The following is a 14230-nucleotide window of genomic DNA, read 5'->3' as shown; positions in this document are numbered from 1 at the left end:
TCTGATGATACAAATATTAGATCTTTTGTTGTAGTCCTATAGGTCTTTATTTTTCAGACTATTTTCTGTTTATTCTAAGTGCATAATTTGTGTTTTTCTATCTTCTTACTGTTGTGCTTACTCCACCATTTAACCTATTCCTGAACAGTTTTGTTTTGTTGTTTGTTTGTTCATGGAAAGAGGTTCTCGTGTAGCTCAGGATGGCTTCAAATTTACTTTGTAGCCTAGAGGATGATCCTGAATTCCTGATTCTTCTGCCTTGACCACCAAAGTCTTGGGATGAAAGGTGCATACTGTCACAACTGGCAAGGATTTGACTGTGGTTATTGTATTTTTTTTTAGTTCTTAATTTCCATTTGATCCTTTAAATATTGTTTCTTTTTTAATTTAAAAATTTTTATGTAGTCTGTGTGTGTGTGCGCGTGTGCACATGTGTGTGTGTGTGTGTGTGTGTGTGTGTGTGTGTGTGTGTGTGTGTGTCATATGTGCATGCCATGGCATGTGTGTGGCAGTCAGAGGACAACTTTGAGGAGCTGTTCTTTCTTTTTACCCCACATGGGTTCCAGGGATTTGCACAAGCACTTTTACCCGCTGAGCCATCTCACTGTCTATGTTCAATTTGTTTTCAGTATGTCTGCAATTATTTGTTAAAACATTTTTATGAGAGTTGCTTTGAAATTCTTCTCCGATTAGCATCCTGGTGTTCATGTTCTTTCTAAGCTGCCTGAGATCTGAATTTGAAACCTTCCTAATTCTTGGTATGATAAGGAATTTTCAGTTGAAGTCCAAACCTGTGAGTTTTGATTGAAAAGGTTCTGAATCTTCTTCCAATCTTGTATCTTATCAGGCATTTTCTTCCTACTGTAGTGTGTGAAGGTGGACTTCATTGCTGACAGCTGCAAGAGTTTGTGTTGATTCCTCACTTGACCTTGTCTGACACCTCCCCAGTGGTATCGGGGAAAGCAGCCTGGCAGTGGAGGATATTTTCAGGTCTTTGCTGGGAAAGGTGAGGGTGAACCAGAGTTTCTTTTGTGGTGCTGAGCTTGATTAGAGCAATTTTTATAGAAACACTTCTGTGTTACTAGGTTGGTCCTTTGCAGGCTTCTGGGCAGAGGATATCAGTCTGCAGGGGTCAATACTTCTAGATTCCCTACCAAACTGTTTTACATCCAGTCCGTGATGTGTGAGACGAAAAGAAAACCCAGAGAACTTACTACTCTAGTATTCCTTGGGTCCCAAGGTCATCAACGGTCTCTGCTTTCTGGAGTATTTTGTGTTTTTGTTCCCCCCCACACACATACAATGTTCTAGAATCTAGTTGTACTTAGCAAGAAGAATAAGGAAAGTATATCTAATCTAATTTACCTTCATGGAAGTAGAAACCTAAGTTATTCTTTTGGATATACTAATTTGACTAAGTCATTCTTGTTTAAAACAACAGAACAATTTCAACTCTCTACAGCATCATATTCTAGAAGAAAAACCTTGCTGAGGAAGAGAGACTGTGAGAAAAAGTCCTGCACTCTCAAAGCCCGCCATTGTTCTTAAAAGTAACACACATTCTGAATGTTTCATGATTTCAGAATTAGGGCTCACATTTGTGTATGTCTTATTTCAATGTGTTATCTGGTAAATGATGCATTTTCTTGAAGACTGCTTTAGAGATCAAAGTATGGTATACTCGCACAGGCTTTTCCGGCCTGTGCCAAGCATAGAGAGATCTGTCATAGGTAGAATAGCCAGAGTCATACTTACCTTCCATGGGTAACCGTCGCCGTATGGCCAGACGCTCCACTTTTCGCTGTGCCTCTGCTAGGCTAAAAAGAACTCCATATACATATTGGCGAGCTGACCGGAAAAGGAGAGCAGCTGGAGGCAGCTCCATGTTACACTCATCCTCAATACATACAGGGATTTTAATCTCACCCTAATAAGAAAACGGTTCAGGGAAAAGAAGAAAATGAAATCTTCAAGGTTTAGAACAGAGCAGAAAAGAACAAATAATGAACTGTAGCCTCTGGAATAGAGACAGTAAATTTACTATTTGTATGCAGAGAGATTTTCAGATTAGCAGCCATAAGAAGGAAGCCCAGCTGTCTACAGCCACCTTATAAGCTAGATTCCATTTGGAAAGTCTCAGATCTCATGGACAATACTGACTGTCAGGGAGAATCCACCCTAGACATTTGTTTTTTTTCTTTTTGAGACAGGTTCTCACTATGTAAGTCTGAATGGACTGGGGCTTGCTATGTAGACCAAGCTGGTCTGGAACTCAGAGCTCCTCCTGCCTTTACCTCCAGATTACCAGTATTAAAAGCTCGTGCTACCATACCTGGCTTAGACATTTTGTGGGTAATTCGTGTGTTGAAACTAGCAGAAGGGAACAGGTATGCAGAAGTAGAGGCAGGGACAAGGGAACAAGACCTCTTTTTAGATGGTGCCTTCAGAACCGCAGTCTATTAACTTAGTACATTGTTTACTTTAAAAATCTTTTATTGTTATTATTTTTATTAATTTTTTCATTTATTTTACACACCGACCACAGTTTTCCCTCCTTCCTCTCCTCCCATTCCCTGCCCCCACCTTCCTTCTAACCCCCCATCCACAAATCTTACAATTTGAACTTCTCTCTTGGAGTCTTTTTTATTGCTTAGTGCCAATTCCTACTAATCTCACCTTTTCTGAGGCTTTTAATGCAAGGAAGGGCACGGACGTACAGGGTTTCCTTGTACCTCTTGAGCTACAATGATCAATGGGCTGGGGATAGAGCTTAATGCTAGGGTGCTTGCCTCGCATGTGTGAGACCCTAGGTTCCATCCCCAGCACTGTTCCCCCTGAATAAAAACACAAATTCTCTGACAAGTTATCTCAGGTGACTTTGTAATTTAGTAACTAGGAGATACTGCAGGGAATTATCTGGGGGGTAGATATGGATGTGTTGTTCTCTCACCTTAGTAAGGACATGGTAAATATACGGATACATAAGACCCCTTCGGTGTCTGTGTTCAGCAACCCTCAAGACTTCTGGAGCTACTGGAGGTAAAGGTGGAATGGTGATATCCATGTGGTTCCTTGTAGACATAGATAACAGAGATGGGATGTGAGGTTCACCATCACCTACGCTAGTTTCCGAAACTCCAGCATCAACAGGCTGTACCCAAGACCCTCTGTCACCACTGGGATCTTCCCATCCAGGCTGCTGCTGAAGTGCTTCTGTGTTGTGACTAAAAAATTCACAAACAGCATAAGACAGAAAAGGAGGTTGATAAAGATATTTCCACTCAAGACATCTAACCTGATCCCAAGGACTCTCAGAAACCCTCAAGGCACCAGATTAAGAACGGACTTTTCCTCTCAGTGGTCATCACTGTCCCCTGGCCTCCTTCACCTGACACAGACCAAAGAATCAAAATTCATGGAAGTCACTCTGGATCCTTTACACCTGTAAGATGTCAAGTTTAGAGTCTACCCATAGTCTAAGAAAATAATTAAAATTATACTCTCAAAGTAGCTCTGTTTCCCAGGAATAATCTCTTTAGAGGAATACTCTAAAAACAATCAAACCAGCATATGAGACCTAATCTTCATTACTGAGGAACTGTTCCAATATTTCAACTATAAAAATTCTTTTATCCTTCAATCTATGTTCCTCACAAACTGAAAAATGACAGGCATGTTATGTAGCACATTCATGTTAGGATTTCCTAAGCAAATGCCTCTCCTGTATGGCCTGGATATCTAAAAATCACCACCTGCAAAAGGCCAAGGGGCAAAGAGTAACGAAAGGAAGCCAAGAACATGCACTTGTCCACACTTGTTAGAAATCTTGTTCCGGTTGTCCGCAGAGCTACTTACTCAGGACCAGCTCCATTTGCCTCGTCACCCTCAGAGGAGGAGGAGTGGGAAGAATCTGGTCCCAAAGGAGGTGAAGTTTTAGAAGGCAGGCAGTTAGGAAACTGGGGTGTAGAAGAGTCATAAGAAACAGCCCAATTGGTAAAGGAACTGTCCTGTAGCATGGGATCCTCTGAAAAAGCATGGGATTCCCCCACATTATGGGAGAAGAGAAGAGACGAGTTGGGTCCCATTGGAAATGGTGGTGGATATTTCATTTTCTGGGGCACCTGGCGAGAAAACTAAAGGATAAAACAGATGGAAAAGATATTTAACATTTTACCAGGATACAGGATGGTTTCCTCAGAAGCTGTGGTATAGTAGATGATACCAACAGTAGGAACTGTTGAAGTACGAAGTACCTACCAAAAATATTAAGAAATAATTCTGATAGTGGTATCTGAATAGACTTTACCAGAACCAGGAAAATGAACCAAACTAGATCTCTTAGAAATATTTTTGTGACATCATCTAACCTACATATATAATATCCTAGTGATTACTAATGTGGAAGCTATCTTTCTATAGTCTTCCAGCCTCAAGGTATAAAACAATACAGGTATATGGCCTGCATGGTCTAATTAACATTGAATCATCCTAAGGACTCAATTCAGATTGTAAAAATCAGGAATGAGCTTAAGTCTAAGGTAAGCAAGTGATCTTAATCCTCTTAATGAATATGTAATAAACAACACTTACCATTGGCTTTCCAGTAGAAATAGGGCCCATTTGATTCCGTGGAATAGGAGGATTTCCAAGCCGATTATTTCGAAAGCCTGAAGCCAAGAAAAGTGCTGTTTCATCCAATCCTAATCATTTTACCATGCTTATTAATTCTGTTAAAGCATCACTGCATAAAAAACCCTGTTATAAAGTTATACTTTATGATCTGAGATTGTGGGACAATGGTAGGGCACTTGCCTTGCATGCACGGAGCCACGAGTTAGATCTCTAGCACCACAAAAAGTTATAATTAATTGACCAGCTACTATGGGCTGTTCCAAGAATCTGGCTTTTTGTTCCCTGTGGGATTTCCTTACACAGTCTTTGACATCCTCAAGATTTCTAAGCTGGGCCCATAAGCCTGAGATTATGTACAGGTGTGTTCACAAGCTATTTCTTGGATGGTATATTCAATATTAATTCATTTGAACTGAGTTCCCAGTTCAGTTTGATACCTACCAAATTTACAGTGGCAGCAATTAATCCTAGCCTTTCCATCAAGAAAGTAAGCGACATGAAGGTTCTGTGGTGAGATAGCATCTGTCTGCTGTAATACTGACGGAATAGATAAGTGGTATGCCCATGCCAGGGATTGTAAATGGATGTTTCTTTCCCACCCATCAGTTCCCAAATAACCACTCAGAGGCTTAATATTACTTATAAATGCTCAGCTGATAGCTCAGGCTTGTTATTAGCTAACTCTTACACTTAAATTAACCTATAATTGGTATTGGGTGGTTGGGACAGGAAATGTCCGTTTACAAGGGATCCTATATAAAGTATTTAATCTGATAACAGCCCTACATAATAGATATTTTGAGCCATGTTTCATACAAAAATGAAGTGATGAGATCGCTCAGCTAGTAAGCAACAGAAGTAGAATTCAAATCAAGCTTGCTGCCCAAGACAGGGCTTTTTTACATACACCAGGTCACAATGAGGGTTAGTATAAGAAAAAGCCCAAGCTAAGGAAATGGCATTATCCCCCCACCTATAAATGTGAAAAGGCAGGACACAGGCAGAAACAAGGGATTCCACTCTGGCCCTAAGGGATAAACTCAATTGAACAGCAGCTGGAAGCCTTACCTAGAAAGGAAGGACCCATTGGCAGTGAAGAGAGTTTGGTTGTGACTGAATAGTACTCAACTGCTTTCTTGAATCGTTCTATTTTGTCTTCTGTCCTAGACTGGATGTTGGAACATCAGATTTTCAGAAAAAGAAACAACATGAGAGTGTCTTTTTCATACAATGTATACATTGGAAGTCAAAATGATAACAGAAATAAAATATTTAGAAACCCAAGAGAACAACCCAAGAGAGCATAAGATCAGGTAGAAAAAGGCATTAATCCCAGCACTAGGGAGGTAGGGGCAGGCAGATCTCTGTGAGTTTGAGGACAGCCTGGGCTACATATTCAGTTCCAGGCCAGCCAGGACTACACAGTGAATCCCTGTCTCAAAAACAACAAAAAACAAAAGCTCTACCTCCCCCCCCCCCACAACCCACTGCATCTCCAAACCTACCAGCCTAGTTCCAGACCTGTGGCCTTGAACACTTTTCATATATAAATCCCTTTTGCCTAATATATCAGTCACTTCTTCCCTTTGCCATCCCTTCCTCCCTTCCCCTCATCTGCAAACCACAAGCCTAATTCTGAACCATGGCCATGAACTCTCTCTGTTCCTGAGACACCTTGTCTAAGCAAGTCCCTTCCTCCCTTTCCCATCACCCCTTTCCTCAAACCCCCATTTTCCCTCCCCCTGCTGTAGCCACCCAAAGGCCTAGTTCCAGATCTGTGGCCTTGGCACCCACTTTTATCAAGAGCCATCTTAGACTGGCTCTTTCCTCTTCTATCCTCTCCTATCCACTGCCATCTCCTGCACCCACAGGCCTAACTCCAGATCTGTTTGGGATCTGTCTTAGGGTTTCTATTGCTGTGATAAGACACTATGACCAAAAACAGCTTGGGAGGAGAGAGTTTAGTTCATCTTACAACTCTCAGGTCACACTCCATCACTGAGGGAAATCAGGGCAGGAACTCAAGGCAGGAACCTGGAAGCAGGAGCTGATGCAGAGGCCATGGAAGGATGCTGCTTACTGGCTTGTTTCTCATGGCTTATACAGCCTGCTTTCTTATAGAACCCAGGACCATCAGCCCAGAGAAATGGCACCACCCACAGTGATCTGGGACCTTTCACATCAATCATCAATCAAGAAAAGTACCACAGGTTTGCCCACAGGCCAGTGTGGTGGGGACATCTTCTTAACTGAGGTTCCCTCTTCCAAAATGACTCCAGCTTGTGCCAAATTGACATAAAACTAGTCAGGACAATTAAACACTTTTCAACTTGACACATAAATGCATCATTGTTAAACCATAGCCTTTCCTTTCTTGTTCATCCCCAAGATCTCATGTTAATATTAATACCACAATCTAAAGCATACTTAACTTTAAAACTCTCTTAAAACATCCAAGTTTCTTTAAATATTCAAACCCTCTCCAAAATATCCAAAGCCTCTCTAAATATCCAAAGTCTCTTAACTATAAGCTTCTTTTTACTTTTTAAAAAATATACCTTTCTTTAAAAATGTATTTTATTTTTGTTTACACACACATGTGCATGAACAAGACAAAGCATGCATATGGAGGACAGCCTTTGAGAGTCGGTTCTCTCCTTCCACTGTGGGATCTGGGGATCATACTCAAGTCATCAGGCTTCCACAGCAAGGGCTATTACCCGCTAAGCCATTTTGCCAGCCCTTGTCAATCTTTTCAAAGAACAAACATTTTGTCTGATAATCCTATGTATTTTTTAAAGGTTAATTGTTTTTATTTTACGTGTATGGGTGTTCTGCCTGCATATATGCCTGTGCACCACATGTATGTAGTGTCAATGGAGGCTAGAAGGAGGTGTTAGATCATGTGAAACGGAGTTACAGAGTGTTGTTAGCTGCCATGTGGGTGCTGGGAACTGAACCCAGGTATTCTGCAAGAACAACTTCTTAACCACTGAGCCATCTCTACAGCCCCTGTATTTTTTTAGTGTTTAATTAATTTCTACCTTCATTTTTATTATTTCTTGCTATCTGCTGTATTTGGGTTTGGCTTCTTTTTATTTCAGAGGCTCGGGGTGCATCACTGGGTTCTTTATTCAAGATCACTGATTTTTTAAAACAAAATATTGTATTTTGTTATTTAGCGTGTATACACACATGGGAAGGTTAGAGGACAACTTGCAGGAGTCAGTTCTCTCCTTCAACACATGACTTGCAGCGACTGAACTAAGTTCACTGGGCTTGGAAGCAAGTGTCTTTCCACATGGAGCCATCTTGCAAGCTCTCTAACTTTTTAGTTTGAGCATGTACAGCTGTAAATTTTACTCTTAGGATAAATGGATGGAATTCCAGATATTCTAGTATGTTCTATTTTTTTCCATTTGATTCTAGAAATTTAAAATTTTCTTTTTTTTTTCTCTCTCTCATTTATTTGATGACACAAAAGTATATTAGTAGCCAAGTATTTGTGTATTTTCTGAGGCTAGATTTTCTGTTGATTTCTAATTTTACTCCACTGTTGTCTGATAAGATACAGGAAATTATTTCTGATTTTTATTTGCTAAATATTGCCTTTCAGCTTATAATGTGGCCAGTGAGAAAAATGTCCATATGTGTTGGGTGGAAGAGTCTGTAGATAGCTGTTAAATCTAATTGATCTGCGGTATAATTTAGTTCTGAAGTTTCTTTGCTTATTTTTAATTAGGAGGAGCTATCTAGGTAAGAGAGTGGGATATTGAAATCTCCCACTGCTGTTGTATTAGAACCTATCTGTATGTGTTTATGCCTTTTAATGTTTATTTTATGAAATATGGGTTCCCATGATTTGATACATAGATATTTACAACAGTTATGGCCTTTAATTCATTGTTTCTTTTATTAATACATAGTGGTCTTCTTGATCTCTCCTGATTAGTTTTGGTTTGATATCTACGTTATCAGGTATAAGAACTGCTATATAAATTTACTTGCAGCTTCTATTTTGTTGGTAATTTGGTGTCTAGCCTTTGACTTTCAGTCTTTCCTTGTTATATGAGATTCTTAAAGTTAATAGATAGTTGAATCTTGTTTTTTGACCCTGTCAGATAGTCTCCGTCTTTTAACCAATAAGTGAAGACCATTGCAATCAAAAAGAGTTTGCTTGCTATTATTTCTGGCTTTCTTTTTTGTTCTGGCTGATTGGCAGTTTTGATCTTCCTCCCTGGTGGTACAGATGTTTGCTTGCTTAATGTGTTAGACATGACTGAGACCTCAGTTCTCCTCTGTTCATCTATTGTTTTCATGAACTATATTCTTTCCTGTGTTCTCATGTGTGAAGTTCTCTTTCTTCTTCCAGTCTGCACAGTATTCCTTTAAGAATTTTCTGCAGTGCTGGCTTAGTGGTCATAAATTGCCTTAATCTGTGACTGTCTTGAAAAAGTATTTCTCCATCTATTTTAATAGATAATTTTGTAGAGTAGAGCAATCTTGGTTAACAATGTTTACGTTCAACGTTCGTGACTTATCATTTTGGTTGGTAATTTAATATCTAGTTTTCCTGGCTTGTAGGATTGCTGATGACAAGTCAGACATTATTTTGATGTTTCTGCCTCCACATATTACTTTGTGTTTTTTCTTTAGAGCATTTAGTACTGTATATTTGACACCTTGATTACGCCATGCAGAGGCTCTCCTTTATTTGTATGTATTTGGGGTTCCACATACTTCTTGTGTTTGGAAGTTTATTTCTTTGTGTGTGTTAGTGAAATTATTGGCTATAATTTAATAGAATATGTTGTATAAGCCATTTGATTTTATCTCAGCCTCCTCTTCTCTGCCATAGATTCTTCTTTGGTTTCTTGAGTATATCCCAGTCTTACCGGAAGTTTTGGTCATATTCATTGATTTTTTTTTCTTTATACACACCTATAAATATCATTGCCTTGACCTTGACCTCCATCCCTGAGATTGTTTTTTTTTCTTCTTGGTCTTGTCTATTGATGCCTTCTTCTGTGTTTTAAATATAAATGACTGTTTCTTTCCATTTCCAAAATTGTTGTTTGATTCTTTTTTAGCATCTTGGTTTCCTTGGTGAATCTGTTCTCCATGATTTAAATTTTCCCTCTAAGTTACTGATTCTTTCATCCAATTTGGTTCTTGAATCAGGCTTTGTAATTTTGTTGTCTGTGTCTTGAATTAAGTTCCATATTTATATTCAACTCTTCTAATTGGTTGTCGATCCTTTCAAAATGTAAGACTGTGAAATTGTTTTCTGGCATTTCAGCTAGCTCATCTTCTTTCTTCCATGTTTTTGAGGATCCGTGTGGAGGTGTTGTAGTGGACTGTTGGCTCATGTTTCTTTATTGTATTTTACAATACAATACAATTTAATATCTGTTGGAGTGTGTACACTCTTTAGTTTGTTCTCTTTTCCCTCCACCTTTTTATTTCTCTCTGTGTGTGCTGCATGCATGTAAGTGTGCAGGTGTACGAGCTCATATACATACATACATGTGAAATCCATAGAAGGGTAGCTGGTATCTTTATCACTCTCTGCCTTATTGCCTTGAGACATTGTCTTTCATTGAGCCAGAAGATGGCAGTTTTGGTTAGGCTGGGTGGCCAGTGAGCTCCCAGGATTTGCCTGTCTCTGTTCCTCCCCCACCCAATACTGGGTTACGAGCACATGCAGCCATTCCCAGCTTTTTATGTGGCTGCTACAGATCCGAACTATGATTCTCATGCTTGTGCAGCAAGTGCTTTACTTGATGCCATCTTCTTAGTCCCTCTTTGAGTTTAGATCAGTCTTCCTGGTGGGCTGGACAACCCACACGGGCTTATGAAAATCCACTGCAGTAAAATCAGGATAGTTTGATAGAAGACTCAGTTAGCTGCAGGAAAACATACTGTACTCCTGATTTATTTTCCCAGTAAGGTTTGGAGATAGAAGTACTAGGGTCAAAGTTATGGAACAGGCAATATATTTAAATAGTACAGTGGGACGTTAATGAGGTAGATAGAAAGTAGGAATGAGAAGAAAAGTGTATGGGTTAGAGGTATGAAAAAGAGTAGAGAAAATAATCAAGTTATGACTTATCAAAGTGTACATGTGAAGGGTCTAAAAGATAGGAAAAAGGTAAAGAATTTTCAAAAATACATACATGTATATATAGAAAATAGGAAAAAGGTTAAAAAATTTAAAGTATATCAACACAGAAGCAATAAACTGACATAGGTATTAAATTCTTTTTTTTTTTTTTTTTTTTTTTTTTTTTGGTTTTTCGAGACAGGGTTTCTCTGTGTAGCTTTTGGTGCCTGTCCTGGATCTCGCTCTGTGGACCAGGCTGGCCTTGAACTCACAGAGATCTGCCTGCCTCTGCCTCTGGAGTGCTGGGATTAAAGGCATGTGCCTCCACCACCCAGCGGTATTAAATTCTTAGTCAAAGTCTCTTTCTGGTTTGGAGAGAGTCTGTCCTCTGTGTTTATCTTAGAGCTGTCAGGTGGTCAACTTCTTGTGAATACAGCTCTTCCTGCTGTGTCCAAGGTGACAGAAGCTGAGAACTCTCAGCTTTCCAGTTTCTATGGCTCAGGATACTCAGTATGGTGTCTTTTGCTCCAATCCTGATGCCACAGCGGTTTTCACACTTTGTCTTCCTTCTTCCTGAGGTCTAGTGGATCTCTTATCTCTTCCTCTGATGGTTGCTGGGACCAACTTTGGAGGCAGAATGCCCTGCAAAGTTGGGCACCAGGAAAGGAGCAGCTCCTCTTAGTCTTGGGGTCTTCCCTGCCTGGCTCTCATACATTCAGCTTCTGCAGACTCTGTGCCCTACATGCTCTCCTCTGCATCTGCACAGCTCTGTCAGTGGCAAGGCATGTGCTGTATTCTGTCTCCTGCATAGCATCAATTCCTCTGCATCTTCCAGCGGATCTGCTGGGCTCTGTCCCTGGTTCCGTCCTAGGATTAAAGGCATGCACAGCATGCTCAGCAGGCTAAGACATTTGTCTTTGCCTTTGCAGGACTTCTTTTCTCTGCTTTGTTATCTCTGGCTTTTGGTATCCTTGCACTTCCTTTATGGACTCCTGGAGCTCTTCTCTAGTTCTCTCTTTGAGATAAAGACTATTTTTTTTCTTAATTTGGCTCTCTCCTGACTGACTCGCTCTGATGCAGCTTCTAAGCAACCACCTTGGTCAGAAATCCAAAGCATACTCATTACAAAGAATCATGTCGCCTCTCCTTCTTTTGATTTGCATTTTTGGCACAGAATCTCATTCTGTAGCCCATCCTACCTTGGAATTTACTATGTAGTGTAAGCTGGCCTCAAACTCATGAACCTCCTTCCTCATCCTCTAGATTGGGTATTCTAGGTATGTAATACCATGTCCCACTAAGTATATCCAATCTGTCTTCGTACATGTATATTTCTATAGTTGGTACTATATGTGTAACTTTTTATTATATATATTGAGGTCTAAATGGTTCCATATTTATTTATTTGTCCATATCTATATTTATTGTGAATATGTCATACTCAAATAATCACATAATATCTGACATTTAGGTTATTTTTCAAATTTGGCAATTATAAGTTATACAACAAACAGATACATTGTCCATTTAATTTTTGGCTGGACTGTGGATTATACCCTTAGAAAAATACCATAGAATGAAATTCTTAGTTCAAAAAGCATGGACATTAAAACCAAAATCACTTAAACATACAAATCCAAAAAAAAAACCAAAAAAAAAAAACCATACAAATCCATAATGTGACACAGTTACATATCCACCAGAAAGGCTAAAATTCAGGACATTTAATCTTAAACAATGGTAAGGATATGAAATCACTGAAACTCTATCACATTGGTAGTGGGATTGTGCATTGACACAGTTTGGAATATAGTTTAGCAGTCTCTTACAAAATCAAACACATTTACCATATGGTATTGCAACCCTACCCAAGAAAAATGAGTATGTCTATCTATCAAAAGACACAAAACTGTTGATAACAGTTTTATTCATAATTTTCTCAAACTGGAAACTCAAATGTTTATCTATAAAAATGGATAACTTGAGGCACCATCAAAAATGGAATATGATAAAATGGTAAAAAACTAAGGAATGTTCTACGTCCTTACCCATCATGGAAATAAAAATAAAAACTATTTTGAGATTTCATCTTCCACCTGTCAGAATGACTAAAACCAATAAAACAAGTGACAGCTCGTGCTGGCAAGAATATACAGTAAGGAGAACACTCATCCATTACTGGTGGGACTGCAAACTTGTACAGTCACAATATAAATCAGTGTGGCAGTTCCTCAGGAAGCTGGGAATAAATCTACATCAAGATCCAGCTATACCACTCTTGGGCATGTACCCAAAACTCTGCATCCTACTACAGAGACACTTGTTCAGACGTGTTCATTGCTGCTCTATTCATAATAGTCAGAAACTGGAAACAGCCTAATGTCCATAAACAGATAAACTGATAAAGAAAGTGTGGTACATTTACACAATAGAATACTAATCACCTGTTAAGAAAAGTGAAATTACAAAATTTGCAGGTAAATAGATGGAGTCAGGAAAAAAAAAACATTTTGAATGTGGTAACCCAGACATGGCCTCCTCCCCCTAACCAAGACAGGTATCTCAGGCTATATTTCCATTATGTTTTATTTTATATGTTAATATTAGCTTCTAAGCTTTCAATATATGTGCTATAATCTGAATAAGTGCAGAGGTTAGGTACATAGTAACGGACTATAGAGGGAGGAGGAGGATCTCCCAAGAAGGGAAGATAGAATGTATTGTCATGGAGTGACAAAGGGAAACTAGAATAAGAGGATTAAATGGGGGGAGGGAATGGAAGAACAGGATAAAGGAGGGCATATCGGAGGGACAACGAACACTAAAAGCCTTTTGAAAAACTAACTGGAAACCTATTACTGTAGAAACTTCCTAAAATACACACGTATATGAGAAAAATCTTAATGGAGTCACCAAATAATAGGGGACATGATGCCTCAGCTAGACATCTTAGGCCATCATGTAAAACCTCTAGTGCCAAGAATGAGTTAAATCCTGTTATTTACCAAAGGGGTTCCCACACATCACAGGCCATTGCCAAGTAAGGCTGTTGGTTGCTCTCCACAACTTGATGATAAGGCCCTCTTGCTGAAGACAACACTTACTTATGTAATAGATCACAGAGAAGTCAAGCTGCTGCCTAACTAGAAGCTTTACATATACTGATTAGTGTTTATGGTGTTGGGAGTTACTCTGCATGCAACTGGAGTAGAAAGGTAATCATTACTATCACCCAGCTATAAACCCTGTGGCCTACAGTGGTGCCTGCCAGGGACACTGATAAAAGAGTAGCACAAAACTTACAGGAATTACCAACCACTTGCCGAAAAATTAGATTTAAGGCCCACAGCATGAGATGGAACCCATATTTGATATTGCTAAAGTAGCCAAGTACCTGAGACTAGATAGGTAATGGGCCTAGAGGAAACCTATTACTATTATTCTACTAAAGGAATATGATAATAAAATGCCCCCTAATGACATACTGCTATACCT

The 14230-nt window shown here is 39.3% G+C and overlaps 1 protein-coding gene across 4 annotated transcripts in view; it reads right to left on the bottom strand.

The window, feature by feature from the left end:
* The window catches only part of Fam120c (family with sequence similarity 120C), a 133124-nt gene that overhangs the window by 51205 nt on the left and 67689 nt on the right, over positions 1–14230 (bottom strand). For all 4 annotated transcript variants that reach the window (XM_052758504.1, XM_052758434.1, XM_052758349.1 and 1 more), the window contains exons 5-9: positions 5701–5800; positions 4591–4667; positions 3856–4133; positions 2951–3224; positions 1756–1927 (exon numbers count right to left, since the gene is read on the bottom strand). In XM_052758504.1, the coding sequence (XP_052614464.1) occupies positions 1756–1927; positions 2951–3224; positions 3856–4133; positions 4591–4667; positions 5701–5800 (901 nt within the window). The remainder of the gene's footprint in view (positions 1–1755; positions 1928–2950; positions 3225–3855; positions 4134–4590; positions 4668–5700; positions 5801–14230) is intronic.

This window comes from Peromyscus californicus, unplaced genomic scaffold, assembly GCF_007827085.1.
Source record: "Peromyscus californicus insignis strain IS unplaced genomic scaffold, ASM782708v3 Scaffold_10__1_contigs__length_136768540, whole genome shotgun sequence".
NCBI lineage: Eukaryota > Metazoa > Chordata > Mammalia > Rodentia > Cricetidae > Peromyscus > Peromyscus californicus.
The sequence above is the reverse complement of the archived record's forward strand: the minus strand, read 5'-3'. Positions and strand labels throughout refer to the sequence as shown.